Raw genomic sequence first — 14,242 nt, forward strand, 5'->3', positions numbered from 1 at the left:
TGAGCTGTGATAGCTGCTTAGCTCTTCTGTCTAGGATAGCAGGAGGGATCTCCCACTCATCTGCTGAGCACTCTATCCATCACCCCTGGGGAGGGACAGCCTCAGATGTCAGTGTCCTCAACCTACAGCTTGCTCGACCTGACATGTGATAGCTGGATGTGAGAGTGAGAAGCAGCTATGCTGTCCTCTCAGAGACCCGTGAGGCTGCCCAGCTCCCACCGACAAGATGCTCTTCTCAGACAGGAACACCGCTGAGAGGAACAAACATGCCAGGCATGAAGTGAGGGGGAGAAAAGCAAAGCAAAGCGTATGGGCCTCTTAGCCCTGTGTTGCCTACATTTAGGGTTTTGTTATAATTGTTAAATTATAATGGGATCCAGCAATGGGACAGGCCAGGAAAGGAGGGCAGCCATGTTAAGTTACTAGGTGTCCCACCCAGCCTGTGGCAGCAGTGTCTCAATTCTAGACTTCTGTATTGTTTCCTCATCCAGCCTCTTGACAGAACCTTGCCAGCCATAAATGCTCTTATCAGCCAGGATGAACGCGTCAGCTCCAACCTCTTGACCAAAGTCATCTATGGAGACCCAGCGACCTTCCTGCGCCACTTGCCCCCCCAAAATGTGATTAACTGCTCGAAGATTTGGAGTTGCAGGAAGACGATCACAGTGGAGTACCTGCAGCACATTGTGGAACAGAAAAATGGCAAAGAGACCGTGCCTGTCCTCTGGCACTTCCTCCAGAAGGTACAAGCGACTGCTGGTTGGCGTCACTCGTTCTGTGCAGACAATTCCCAGAAGCAGGAAGCCCTGAGCCTTACTCAGAATAGTGACTCCCACAGCTGAGCTCTGAGCGGAGCCAGTGCTGTGGCTCTAATGGGATGCTGGGAGCAGGACACCCAAGGAGAGGGGGAGGGCTTCAGCCTTTGCAGTGTCAGGCAGTCTGCAGCGCAGCCACAGGAAGAGCACACAGGACTTGCTCAGTGGCCATCCAAAGAGAACTTGAGGGCCATGAGGCTACCTGGCTACTCAGCGGTGACAAAAGAGCACAAGTCATCTGCAGTGTCCATGATTACGCCTCCCACACACGCAAGTTGGGAATGTGAGCTTCAAGCAGGTTGGGAAGCTCTGAGACGCAGCATCAGAACCACAGTTCTGTTACCCACTGGAGCCCTAGTCATAGTGATGTCTCTGTTACCCTGAGGACCAGTCTTGGGTGTTCACAAAGTAACTGCCTGTGTTGTGGATGCTGTCACTTCCTGGGTAGTTTTCTTTGGCTGAGGAACAACAGTGTCTAACTGCTCGGTCTTTTGCTTCCAACAGTCACATGCTCACAAAAGACAGTTTCTTGTTCTTGTCTTTTTAATTTTAATGATTATACACATCGAGATATTTCTTACACACGCTCACAGACTGCACCAATGAAATCCAGCCCTCCTCTGCCAACCTCTTTCTGCATCTGTTGCTCTCTACATCTGGGCTGAGAAAGCCTTTCCATGTTGGACTCACTGTCTCTCTGACCTCATGGACACACTGAGGCGGTCCTGGAGACCAATGGGGTAGAGTAGTGCCTACTGTCCTAAGTCAGCCTCTGAGGCCATGCATACAAATGCATGGTACTTGTCTTCCTGGATCTGACCTACTTGACTTAATGAAGTGACCTCTGGAGGCTGGAGAGATGGATCAATGGTTCCAAGCACTGGCTACTCTTCCAGAGTCCTGAGTTCAAGTCCCAGCCCCACACATGTTCACAACCACCTATAATTACCCACTGTCCTCTGCTGGCATGCCAACAAGCATGCATAGAACACATACTTGAAGTAGATAAGAGACCTTCAAACCAACTGAATCCATTTTTCTGCAGATGACAAGATTTTATTCATCTTGTGCTCTGTGGCTGAGTGTCTGCCTATGTCATGTACACCACACACTTTCTGCCCATTCATCTACTGGTAGGCATCTAGGCGGAAACTCTTAGCTGTTGTCACTAAAGTCACAGAAAACATGGGTCTTTGGTCAACATATCTCATTTCCTTTGAGGACATAACCAGAAGAAAGGCTAAACTGTGTGGTAATTAACGTTTAATATTTTTGAGCACCTGCCATACCCTTTGACATAATGGCTGTTCTAATCTACACCCAACTAACGTTGCTCATTTTCTCCACATCTGGCCATCATGCGGCGTGTGCTGTTTTCCTCACTAGCTTTCTGACTTGCTGAGATGCTATTTCAGTAGATCACTGATTGATTTTTCCCTGATAGCTTGTGATATTGGGCATTTCTTCATACACCTGTTGGCCATCTGTAGTTCCTCATACACCTGTTGGCCATCTGTAGTTCCTCATACACCTGTTGGCCATCTGTAGTTCCTCATACACCTGTTGGCCATCTGTAGTTCCTCATACACCTGTTGGCCATCTGTAGTTCCTCATACACCTGTTGGCCATCTGTAGTTCCTCATACACCTGTTGGCCATCTGTAGTTCCTCATACACCTGTTGGCCATCTGTAGTTCCTCATACACCTGTTGGCCATCTGTAGTTCCTCATACACCTGTTGGCCATCTGTAGTTCCTCATACACCTGTTGGCCATCTGTAGTTCCTCATACACCTGTTGGCCATCTGTAGTTCCTCATACACCTGTTGGCCATCTGTAGTTCCTCATACACCTGTTGGCCATCTGTAGTTCCTCATACACCTGTTGGCCATCTGTAGTTTTTCATACACCTGTTGGCCATCTGTAGTTCCTCATACACCTGTTGGCCATCTGTAGTTCCTCATACACCTGTTGGCCATCTGTAGTTCCTCATACACCTGTTGGCTATCTGTAGTTCCTCATACACCTGTTGGCCATCTGTAGTTCCTCATACACCTGTTGGCCATCTGTAGTTCCTCATACACCTGTTGGCCATCTGTAGTTCCTCATACACCTGTTGGCCATCTGTAGTTCCTCATACACCTGTTGGCCATCTGTAGTTCCTCATACACCTGTTGGCCATCTGTAGTTCCTCATACACCTGTTGGCCATCTGTAGTTCTTCATACACCTGTTGGCATCTGCAGTTCTTTTTGAGAAGTATTTATTAAGATCATTTGACCACTGTTAATGGGATTGTTTGGTTACTGCTAAATTTTTGAGTCTCTTGTGTACTACGGACACGAGCCTTTTTTAGGCAAATGGCAAATCTTTACTTCTATTCTGTAGATTATCTATTCCTCTGTTGACTGTTTCCTCAGTCTGGCCTGGCCCCACTGTCAACTGGTGCTTCTTCACTCCAGCACGTCTCTGTTTCCTTCTGGCAGTTTTGGGTCCATCCTGGGTTGATTTTTCTGCTGGATGACACAGGACCCAATCCTTAAGGAAGCCCTCTCCCAGTGAAGTTTGGTACATAGGTTTGGCCTTGGGTGGCAGGGCTGTGTGTAGAACAATGTAACACTGCAAGACATTTGTGTATAAAGAACAGGGCGGCCCTGTACCTGCTTCCGCATTCTGTGGTATGTCACTATGTAAAATAGAATATTGACCAGATTAAATCAGCAGCACCAGTTCCCCTAAGAATCAATAAAACATGCATGCCGGATAGCATTTCTTAAGTAAGTAGAGACATCGCTACTAAACCATCTTCCTTTCTACAGGAAGCAGAACTAAGGCTGGTGAAATTCCTGCCTGAGATCTTGGCCCTGCAAAGAGATCTAGTGAAACAATTCCAGAATGTTTCAGAAGTGGAATACAGCTCCATCAGAGGCTTTATTAGCAGTCACCACTCAGGTATGACTCTACCCAAGCTCTGAAAAGATGTTGTGACCATTTGTGTTTGATAGATAAGGGGATGAGGGCTCAGTAACAGGTGTGTTGTGCCTTAAGCTCTCAGCATGAGATGAAGACACCCTAATTCCAGCTAGCTCAGCTGCGGCAGGGAGGGCACAGAGCTGCTGTGGGTCAGAACTTGGCTATACTGTCAGTTCTTACCAAAATGCTTTGCTCAACAGAGGGGCTGAGAAAGCTGTTAAAGCATCGAATCACTGTCTTTCTGTCCACATGGAATGCACTCAGACAGTCACTGGAGACCAATGGTAAGTATCCTCCCTCCAGCTGAGTGCCACAACACAATGCGCTGTGCACACACTGCTCTGAAGCTCAGCTCTGCCTGTCACACCTAGCACCCTGCAAGCTTCAGATGGAGGCTGTCTTAGTTAGGGTTACTATTACTGTGACAAAGCATCCTAACCAAAAAGCAAGTTGGGGTTTCTGTGACTTATTCCTTCCAAGGAAGTCAAAGCAGGAACTCACACAAGGCAGAGACATGGAGGAGGAGCTGATGCAGAGGCTGTGGCGGGGCGGGGAGGGGGGGGGGGCTGCTCACTGACTTGCTTCCCATGGCTTGCTCTTATAGAGCCCAGGACCACCAGCCCAGGGATGGCCCCACCCATAATGGCTCATCCCTCCCACATAAATTACTAATCAAGAAAAAAGCCCTACAGGCTTGCCTACAGCCAGGTCTTATAGAGGCATTTTCTCAATTGAGGCTCCCTCCTTTGACTCTAGCCGGTGTCAAGTTGACTAAGACTAGCTAGTACGGAGGATCTGCAAGAAGAGTGATGGCATTAGAACCTTCATCTTCTTGAATCCCAAAACTTGGCTTTAAGAGTTGGGCTCTCTGAAAACTTGTCAGCACGTCTGGTTAAAGGCGAGACCTCAGAACCAGCGCCCTGCTGTGTCAGATGGGGTGGCCATGTCTGTGCCTGAGACAGCATGGGGCACCGACACTGTCTAAGGAGTAGCCCTGTCGTTTTCTAGGTGAGATCAAGCTACCAAAGAATTACTGCCAATCCGATTTAGATCTGGATGCTGAATTTGAGGTCATCCTTCCGCGGCGACGGGGCCTGGGCCTCTGTGGAACTGCTTTAGTTAGCTACTTGATTAGCCTACACAATGAAATGGTCTACACGGTGCAAAAGTTCTCCGATGAAAACAACAGGTGTGTGCACAAGCCAACAGACTGTGGCGCTTGCTAGGCCTAGGCCCCTGAACTTCTGCTCTTTCCATGGCAGACCCTCCCTTAGCCACTGTCTCCAGAGTCTGCCGTAGGCACACAGCTTCCACCTGTTCAGACCACAGAGGGCGAAACAGTGTCCCCATATGTCTGTTTTGACCATGCATCTCGTCCCTCAGCTATTCTGTGAGTACCTCTGAGGTTGCTGACCTGCATGTCATCAGCTATGACGTGGAGCGGGACCTGACTCCACTGATCCTCTCCAACTGCCAGTACCAAGTGCAGCAGGGCGGGGAGACCTCACAGGAGTTTGACCTAAAGAAGATCCAGCGGCAGATCAGCAGCCGCTTCCTCATGGGCAAGCCCAGGGTGACGCTCAAGGTACGCTGAGTGCACTGTGCCATGCAGTCCCATCCGTGTCACCTCCTTCCCACCCTCATGGCTATGGTGATCTCGAGTCCTTTGGTACTGCCATTTGCCCCTCAGTCCCCGCAGACAGCCTCCAGTCTCAATGGACTTAGCATTTAGCTTTTCTGCTATAGTTAATGGCACCACCAAGGAGCTCCGCCGCTGTTGCCCTGTTTGTCGGCATCCTGTGCCCAGGCACCAGTGTGCCTTCTGTTGACCTCATCCTTTACCTGCCATAGCCTGTCACTTTAGCAATGTGTCCACGGGTCCTCTCTGTGTTAGACACCCTGCATGGCATCCCACTGCCTCCCTTCACTTGGCAGAGAAGGCCCTGTGGCCTGGCTCCTGTCACCTATGGACCACAATGGCAGCCACACTCTATCCCTTCATCTGCACTGCTGGTGATCCTTACAGATCATTGCATGTAGGTTTCTTTATTTCTATAGACATCCGTAAGTTTACTGCGTAGCTCACAGTTAGGCTGTGTCTTGGAGCCCTGTGTTATTTCACACTTCCTCTGACTGGCCTGCTGTCCAGCCAGTGACTCTCTCATCCAAGGTCTTCACTTGTCATTGAAGGGGTGTGAATGAGGGGTCCTCCAACACTGGTTCCCCCTGGTGCCCTCTGCATACTCAAAGTAGTGCGGAATTCTTTTTGTTTAGAGACAAGGTTTCTCTGTGTAGCCTTCACTGTCCTGGACTCACTTTGTAGACCCTGTCGGCCTTGAACTCAGAAAGATCTGCCTGGCTCTGCCTCCCTGAGTGCTTGGATTACACCATGCCTGGCTTAGTGCAGTAGTGTATATGGAAGCCTCTCTGAAGCCATTGGAGGAAGGGCTTCCTTGCTGTGTCACTGTTTGCAGAGATGGTGCCTTCAGCACCGACCTGCAGCAACATCGCTGCCTTTCCCAGGAAGGCCCGGGTAGCTGGGTACTGCTACTGAGCTGCCTTTCCCAGGAAGGCCCGAGTCGCTGGGTAATGCTACTGAGCTGCCTTTCCCAGGAAGGCCCTGGTAGCTGGGTACTGCTACTGAGCTGCCTTTCCCAGGAAGGCCCGAGTTGCTGGGTACTGCTACTGAGCTGCCTTTCCCAGGAAGGCCCGGGTAGCTGGGTACTGCTACTGAGCTGCCTTTCCCAGGAAGGCCCGAGTTGCTGGGTACTGCTACTGAGCTGCCTTTCCCAGGAAGGCCCAGGTAGCTGGGTACTGCTACTGAGTTACTGGGGGAGAAATGTGCTTGCCATCTATTGGAAGTATCCACTGTGGATATCATCTCTAAAAACTTTTCTTTCTCAATTTAGGGAATACCCACCCTGGTATACAGACATGACTGGAACTATGAAAATCTCTTCATGGACATCAAGGACAAAATGGCACAGGTGCTCTTAACAACCCTTGTCGCTTGCTGGGAGGCTCTCTCCAGCCTCATGATGGTCTACTGTGAGCACTGGAGTCTCAGTGTCTTCCTAAGAGCCCTGGGACTCCAGAGCAGAGGAGGACAGCAGATCACTACAGTTTCTTGTGTAGTTGAGATGATATGCTGGTATCCTGTGGGGCTGGTTTCTCAGTGACGTCCTTTACAGATGTGTGTACGGAGGCCAAAGAGTCAGAGACCTTTATGTGTCCCTGCTCTTTCCCAGAAATTCTGAGAGGAAGGTGAATGTCTGTGTCTCCGCATAGGGTGGTTTTGAGGTTCTGCGAGTTTGTGTCTATTTCCATGGAGTCTGGAGGGCACCAAGCACCAGCAATGTGCCTTCTAGAAAGCCTGTTCCAGCTCTGGCTTGAGCAGTGATAAAACTAACCTTGCACTCTGTTCCCCAGAGCCCACTCCCTAACTCAATCATCAGTGCCATCAGCGGACAGCTGCAGTCCTACAGTGACGCCTGTGAAGCCCTGTCCCTCATAGAAGTCACCCTGGGTTTCCTGAGCACAGCTGGTGGGGATCCTGGCATGAAGCTGACTGCATACGTCCAGGACATCCTACAGATGGGGGAACAGACAACTGTGGTCTTGAATGTAAGTACTAGTGCCAGGCCTGGTGGTACATGCCAGTAATCCCAGTACTCAGGAGGATGAGGGAGGAAGATTGCAAGTTTCAGGTCAGCCTGGGCTACAGAGTAAGTTCCACCATGCCATACTAGGCTTCTGAGCAAAGCCATGTCTCAAAATGGGAGGGAAGTCCTGTTGGAAAGTGTTGCATGGGAAATGGGCACAGCCCTCTCCAGAACTGGCATTCCTCACACACCAGTGCACCCTGCACACAGTACACCTGGGACACTAGGCTGACATATCTCGGCAGGGCCCACCATCTGTGAGCCACTGCACATCTGCAGTGTATGCTGTCATGGGGACAGGTCAGTGGACTCTCATGGCAAGGGAAGCAGAATGAGCTCAAGACAGAAAGGGTGAATGTAGCCGGGGGCGGCGCACACCCTTAATCCCAGCACTCGGGAGGCAGAGGCAGGCGGATCTCCGATTTCGAGGCCAGTCTGGTCTACAAAGTTCCAGGGCAGGCAAGGCTTCAGAGAAACCCAGTCTTGGAAAAAGAAGGCAAGCAGTGGAGGAATGTGCCTGCGATGTGGCAATTAGATCCCTTAATGAACATGAGTGACTCTGTTCCTTTTTCAGGCCTTAAACCGTTGTCAGCTGAGGCACACCACTGCCCTCTGGCAGTTCCTATCTGCACATAAGTCAGAACAGCAGCTGCGGCTGAAGAAGGTGAGTCTCCCCTCTACTTTCCACTGTGGAGGGAGCAGCACCGAGCACTTTGCCCAGACCTTCATGCATCATGTGTTGACCCTTCACCTCAGGAGCTGTTTCGGGATGTTGATGTCAAGTACAAGCAGGAGCTCAGTGCGCAGCACGCGAGGCTCCTCAGCACCTTCCTCAATGAGGCAGGCCTGGACGCCTTCCTCCTGGAGCTTCACGAGATGATTATGCTGAAACTCAGGGGTCCCCAGGCTGAGAGCAGCTTCAACCCCAATTGGAGGTACGGCCTTGTCCAGCTGCTGGCAGAATGCCCTCGGCCTGGAGACAGCTCTGTCTTACCCTAACCCTCCTTATGTCATTTTTCTGTGCCTTCGATGCTCTCCTCCCTCCCCCCTCTTTGGTTTTTTTGAGACAGGGTTTCTCTGTGTAGCCCTGGCTGTCCTAGACTCACTTTGTAGACCAGGCTGGCCTGGAACTCACAGCAATCCACCTGCCTCTGCCTCCCAAATGCTGGGACTAAAGGCGTGTGCCACCACACCCAGCACTTTTGGTACCCTCTAGCTTTGGTCTGGCTTTCAATTTATCAGTTTAACTCTGGCTGTCCTGGAACTTGATCTGTAGATCAGGCTAGCCTTAAAATCAGAGAGATCTGGCTATCTCTGCCTCTCAAGTGCTAGGATTTCTTTTGAGTTTCTATTTGTTTTTAATCCATTATGATTAAAAATAAAAACAAAACAAAACAAAGCAAACAAGTAGAAAGTTAAGGAGGCCGCCCAGTACGTGAGAGTGCTTGTTGCAGAGCCATGGGGCCTTGTGTCTCCATCCCGGGCATCCAACCTATATCAGAAGCTCAGTGTGGCTACACATGTCTATAACCGCAGCACTGGGGTGTGGGAGAGGAAGACTCGGGAACTCACTGGGCAGCTAACAAGAAAAGAAAGGGAAAGGGGGGGAGGGAAAGCAAGTTCCAGGGTTCAGTAAGAGGATGTGTGTCAAAGAAATAAGGGGAAATGATAGAGCAAGACACAAAATGTCATCCTTAGGCCTCTGGACGCACATGCACAATCATGTGCACATGTGTAACATACCACACACAAAGGCAGGCAGGCAAGAGGAAGGCCAGGCTGTAGCTCATCGGTACAGTGCATGCCTAGCACGTGCTGAGCCCTGGCTCACTCCTTGGTGCTGCATCATGGAGAAGAATGACAACACAAGCCTAGAGCCCAGTGCTCTGACTCACGGACCTCATCTACACAAGTCATGTATTCTCCTTATAGCACGTAGACTGTTGTGTATGCCCTCTCTTCCAAGTGTCACTCCAGTGGTCCAACACCAGCATCTCCTTTTCCTCTGCACATCCATACTTTGGAGGCCAGGCACATTTTATGCTCATCGGCTATTTGTGAATGCTGCTCTCGACTGCTTCTTGTTAGTTTTTATTTTATTTTGGACTGCTTATTTCCTTTGACTATACGTGTATGTGTTTGCCTGCATGTAAGTCTGTGCGGCACTTTAAAGCAGATTCCCCAGGGAGGTGTTTGACCTGACCCTGCACCTGGAGTTCTGGAGATGTGTGACCTGCTGTGTGGTGCTGAGATTCTCTGGAAGAGGAGCCAGTGCTTAGAACCCTAAGCCATCTCTCCAACACTGCTGATTATCTGTTAATGATTTGAACAGAAATTACCCTTCTATAAGTTGTCTACAGGGAAATACACAAGCAAGAATCTGCTTTCCCATGCTGCTTATAAAACAGCCCTCTGAATCCAGGCAGTGGTGGCAGCAGAGGCAGGCAGATCTCTGTGCGTCTAAGGCCAGCCTGAGCTACAGTGTGAGTTCCAGGACAGCTACACAGAGAAACCCTGTCTTGAAAAGACAAAAACCAACAACAAAAAACCCAGACCTCTGTTTCCTGCTATTGCGCTATGGTTCTACAGCACAAGTGTCTCCTGTTTCTGCTTTTTGAGATAAGGTCTTGTAGCCCAGAAAGATGAACAACTCGCCGATGGCTAGGGGGACAGACCTGTCACACCTGGCTCAGCAACATCACTTTTTCTAAACATTCGAAGTCCAGCTCTTTTCAGTAATCAGTTTCTGTGTTCATTTCTTTCAGAATGATATACAGCATACACCTATGTACATTTGCATTCTATAAACTTAGTCAAATAAGCTTTACTGTCCTAGACTCACAAACACTATTTCTGTCCTTTCCTGGGGAATTTGCAATTTGTTAATATGGTAATGAACGACTACCATAGTGAGGCTTTGGTCTTCCGAATGGCCCCGCTGTTCACTGTAGCCATGCCAAGAGCTATCTAGCTTTGCTGTGAGGCCAGCTCCATCTACCAGGAGCCCTTGGCTGACCTGAGATTCTCAGCTTGTCTGGTCTTGCAAGCATCTGGGCCTCTGGGCCTGGTAAGCATGACCACTGGCGGGGCTGTGATGTTACAACACTCTCTCTTGTTCCTTGACTTCACAGGCTCAAGGACACTCTAGTGAGTTACATGGAGACTAAAGACAGTGGCGTCCTTCCAGAAATGGAGTCCCAGTTCCCAGAAGAGATCCTCATGTCCAGCTGCGTCTCAGTGTGGAAAACAGCTGCCACACGCAGACAGGACAAGCGGCAAGCGAGGTAGAGCAGCTCAGCCTTCCCACCCCCCGCCAGAGCTCCCAGCATGGGCTGTGGCCTTTGTGTGAGGGCAAGTGTGGGCACAGCACTGGACTCAAAGCTAACACACAGCTTACAATCTGGGGGATTTTGAGAGATAACCCGTTTCTACATCATGTGCCTATTCCAAAACTTCAAGTATGACGAAACAAAATTGGCAATCAGCTGCCTCCTGTACAATCCAGAAGAAACAAGGGATTCACAGTAAGGTCACACCCAATATTGAACCTTTTACTTGATGTTCCACTCTACTGCATTGAGGGAAAAAAAAACCACATGGATAGTGAATTTTTAAATTCTATTACATATGGACAGAAGAATCTAATTTAATCTGTCTTCCACTCCCTTAATTTCTAAGTACCACATGCCTATCTCTTGGTTTTCAAGATGTGTGAACTAACCCAAGAACCCAAGGTGCTGCAGAGCTGTGAGGACACATGAACAAAGGGCAACGTCAGCCCCAACACTGGGGGGTGGGGTGAGGGGGGAAGGAGGACTAGATTGGAGAGCAGGGACTTTAGGTGGTGGCAGAGGACTTGCCTACCCTATGCAGAGCCCCAGGGAAAGGGACAAACAACAAAACAGAGTAGACTGATGGCCAAAGTGTTTCCCATTCTCAGTGAACATGGGTCAGGTGTTTGGGAGCTGGGACAGTGGTTCCCTAAAGTGTCTGGGGAGTTCTGTGGGGAGGTTCTGACTGTGTAGCTGTCCAGTAGGCATGCCCTGTGATCTTAGCTTCCCTGAGTACACAAGATCAGGTAAGGCGAAGGCTGGAGGGGTCCACCTGTCCTGTGATGCCCTTCTCACTCTGAGTGTCGCCTCTTTGTGTCATGATCAACGTTGGCCCCTGATCCCTCTAGACTAATCCTGATCCTGGAAACTCACCATCATTTGCAGAGATGTAAGAATAGTGTTTACAAGTTGGAAGTCATTTCTTTCAGACTCAAACTTGAATTCTAAGGCCCACGTAATCTGAGCTACTAAACACAGAATGGTGGTCAGGAGCGCATGCGTGGACTCAGCTCCAACAGCAGAAGGTGCACCTGGAACCATGCTGTGTTCTGACATGGGGACCGGGCCCTGGAAGGAATTCAATTCAGATGGTGATTTCACAGCAACAGTGATCTCTGTCCTCTGTTACCTGCATCCAGGTTTCGTGTTGAATGAAGGTTCTGAGGTACAGGGCTCACTTAACCTCCCACCCTGGCCTTGGAGCGCCTGTGATACCTCAGGTTGGGGTTTAGCTCACCCTCACCATCAGAGAGCAGCCCAGCCCCACAGTTTCTTGCTGTGAAGGATTTTTTTGGCTTTGGCCTAGGTGTTTTTTTTTTTTCCTGTCATGAAGTATTTTTAATTAAGATGTTTTATTTTGTATGATATTGCTTTTAAAGTCTTAACTGTCTATGTAGAGTTACCGTGTCTGTACAAAATACATGGAGCTAACACAACAAAAGCAAATTGCAGCATTTTGGTCATAACTGTTTTAATAAACTTGGGCTTTACAGCTAAGAGATCCTTTTGGGCTGGGGAGGTGGCTCAGTGACTAAGGTCCAAGACTGACAACTTGAATCCACTCCTTGGGAACCACATGGTAAAAGGAAAGAACTGGTTCAGCCGAGCACATGCACATACACACAAGAATGAGTTACAACCCAGCTTTACTGCATGCCTTTAATCCCAGCAGGCAGAGGCAGGCAGATCTCTGTGAGTTCGAGGCCAGCCCAGTCAACTAAGCGAGTCCGGGATAGTCAAGGCTACACAGAGAAACCCTGTATAAAAAACAAAACAACAACAAAAAGCCCTAAATTTTTAAAATATCCTTTTGAGTGCAGAGCTTACATTTACAACACAGGCGCTTGAAATATTTTGGTTTTCTGTGGAAGTGTTCCTGACTACAGAAGTGTTGAGGACACACACCTACACTAGAGTAGCACATGGGGTGATCCGCCCCGCCCCCCAGCAGGCTCTTGTTTATGATGAGGAGCCAGGGCTGCTCTGTCTGCTCAGGAGGCTGAAACACCCACCAGCAACAGATGAGCTGACTGCAGTGAACTGCTATGGATAAAGACCTCTTAGGAACAGGAAACAGAGGCAGGGAAACCGCTGCAAGATTTGTCATTTGTTAACTGAAATGGCCGTGAGCTATGTCAGCTCCAGAAAGTTCTAGTGATAAACAGTCACCATGAAGAAAGCAGTGGCTCAGAGGGCTCAGCCAGGTCACACAAGTAGTAACCCAATCCTGGATGTTCCAAGTGCACCAGGGCATCAGTGGGGCATTTCTCCTGTGGTGCTGCTTGTTACATGACTTCCTGGGGAGACATAAGCAAGCATTCACCCCAACAATGAACTGACAAAAAGACCACAGAAACCACTCCAAGTCTAGTTTAGGTAGAGGGGTATGGGTGACTCCAACGCTGCACCACTGTAAGGCACAGCCCTGCCTGGGTACGAGTTATCAAGGCTGCGCCCTGCAGTGCAGTTTACTGGTGTCTCCACAAGGCCCTTCTCCCCCAGCCATCGCTCACTGCATTTGACCTGGGAGTCAGGTCTAGCAAGTCTTGACTTCTGGGCTCCTGAGGGTCCCTCCGCCTCTCAGGAGCCAGTGTTTCAGTTAGGACATGTTGAATGTCAGGCTGCAGGACCAACTGAGCCTGGAGAGGTCATCACGGGGCTGAGGAGAAGCCCCAAGGCAGTGAGATAAATACCAAGCAGAGACTAGCATCTACATTGCTTTCTGTACTTTTCTGCCCCTTGGCTTGCTAAGCAAACCTGGGCACAAGCTTTCAGAGTCCACAAGTGTTTCCTCGTGCTGGAAAATGAGCATGAGGAGCGCCTTTCTGCTGACAGCAATGCTGGCAACGCACACCACCTCTGTAGTACTATGGTACAATACACCCAGAGTGTTCCAGAGGCATCCGGGGCAAGAGTGAGAGGGGCAGGGCAGCCCTTACAGCAGCCCCACACTCTGGCTGTTGCTCCTGTCTTCTCATTCGACATCAACACCTCAGCCAAGCTTCCTCAGAACCTACACCTTCTGCCCTATCTTTGGCACAAATAATTCCCAAACACCAAACTCTACCCTGACCACTGTCCAACAAAGCCAGGCCTACCTGCTGGCGGCTGGCTCTCCTGTTTGTCAGCTGCAGTTTCCTCCTCTGCAAAATGCCTTCCAGTTCTATGGTAACACACCATAGCACGGTACCTGGTGTGCAGTGGGTGCTGGACAAACGGGATTCTCTCAGCTGAAAGCCTGCTAGCTCTCTAGATCCTGTCAGCTGTGTTACAGGAAGCCTTTCCCAAACCACAAACTCTAGTTTGGTCTAATCTGGTCTTTTATATTTTACTCCAGGAACATATACTTATGTATGTATACAAAACTATAACCTAGGTATGTACTTCTCTGAATTCTCCTGGCAAAATTTAAGCCAGTTGGTACTCCAAATTTAGCTGATGCCATAAACACCCACTACACCTT

General features: G+C 49.5%; 1 protein-coding gene across 1 annotated transcript in view; it reads left to right on the top strand.

Moving 5' to 3' along the window:
- The window catches only part of Rnf213 (ring finger protein 213), a 99,576-nt gene extending 88,568 nt beyond the window's left edge, over positions 1-11,008 (top strand). The window contains 10 exon segments of the mRNA XM_051159178.1: positions 492-743; positions 3,632-3,764; positions 3,986-4,069; positions 4,794-4,974; positions 5,169-5,370; positions 6,695-6,772; positions 7,215-7,409; positions 8,022-8,111; positions 8,204-8,382; positions 10,579-11,008. Of these exon segments, the coding sequence (XP_051015135.1) occupies positions 492-743; positions 3,632-3,764; positions 3,986-4,069; positions 4,794-4,974; positions 5,169-5,370; positions 6,695-6,772; positions 7,215-7,409; positions 8,022-8,111; positions 8,204-8,382; positions 10,579-10,735 (1,551 nt within the window). The 3' untranslated portion in view covers positions 10,736-11,008.
- The last annotated feature ends 3,234 nt before the right edge of the window (positions 11,009-14,242 follow it).

This window comes from Acomys russatus, chromosome 16 (genome assembly GCF_903995435.1).
Source record: "Acomys russatus chromosome 16, mAcoRus1.1, whole genome shotgun sequence".
In the NCBI taxonomy this organism is placed as follows: domain Eukaryota; kingdom Metazoa; phylum Chordata; class Mammalia; order Rodentia; family Muridae; genus Acomys; species Acomys russatus.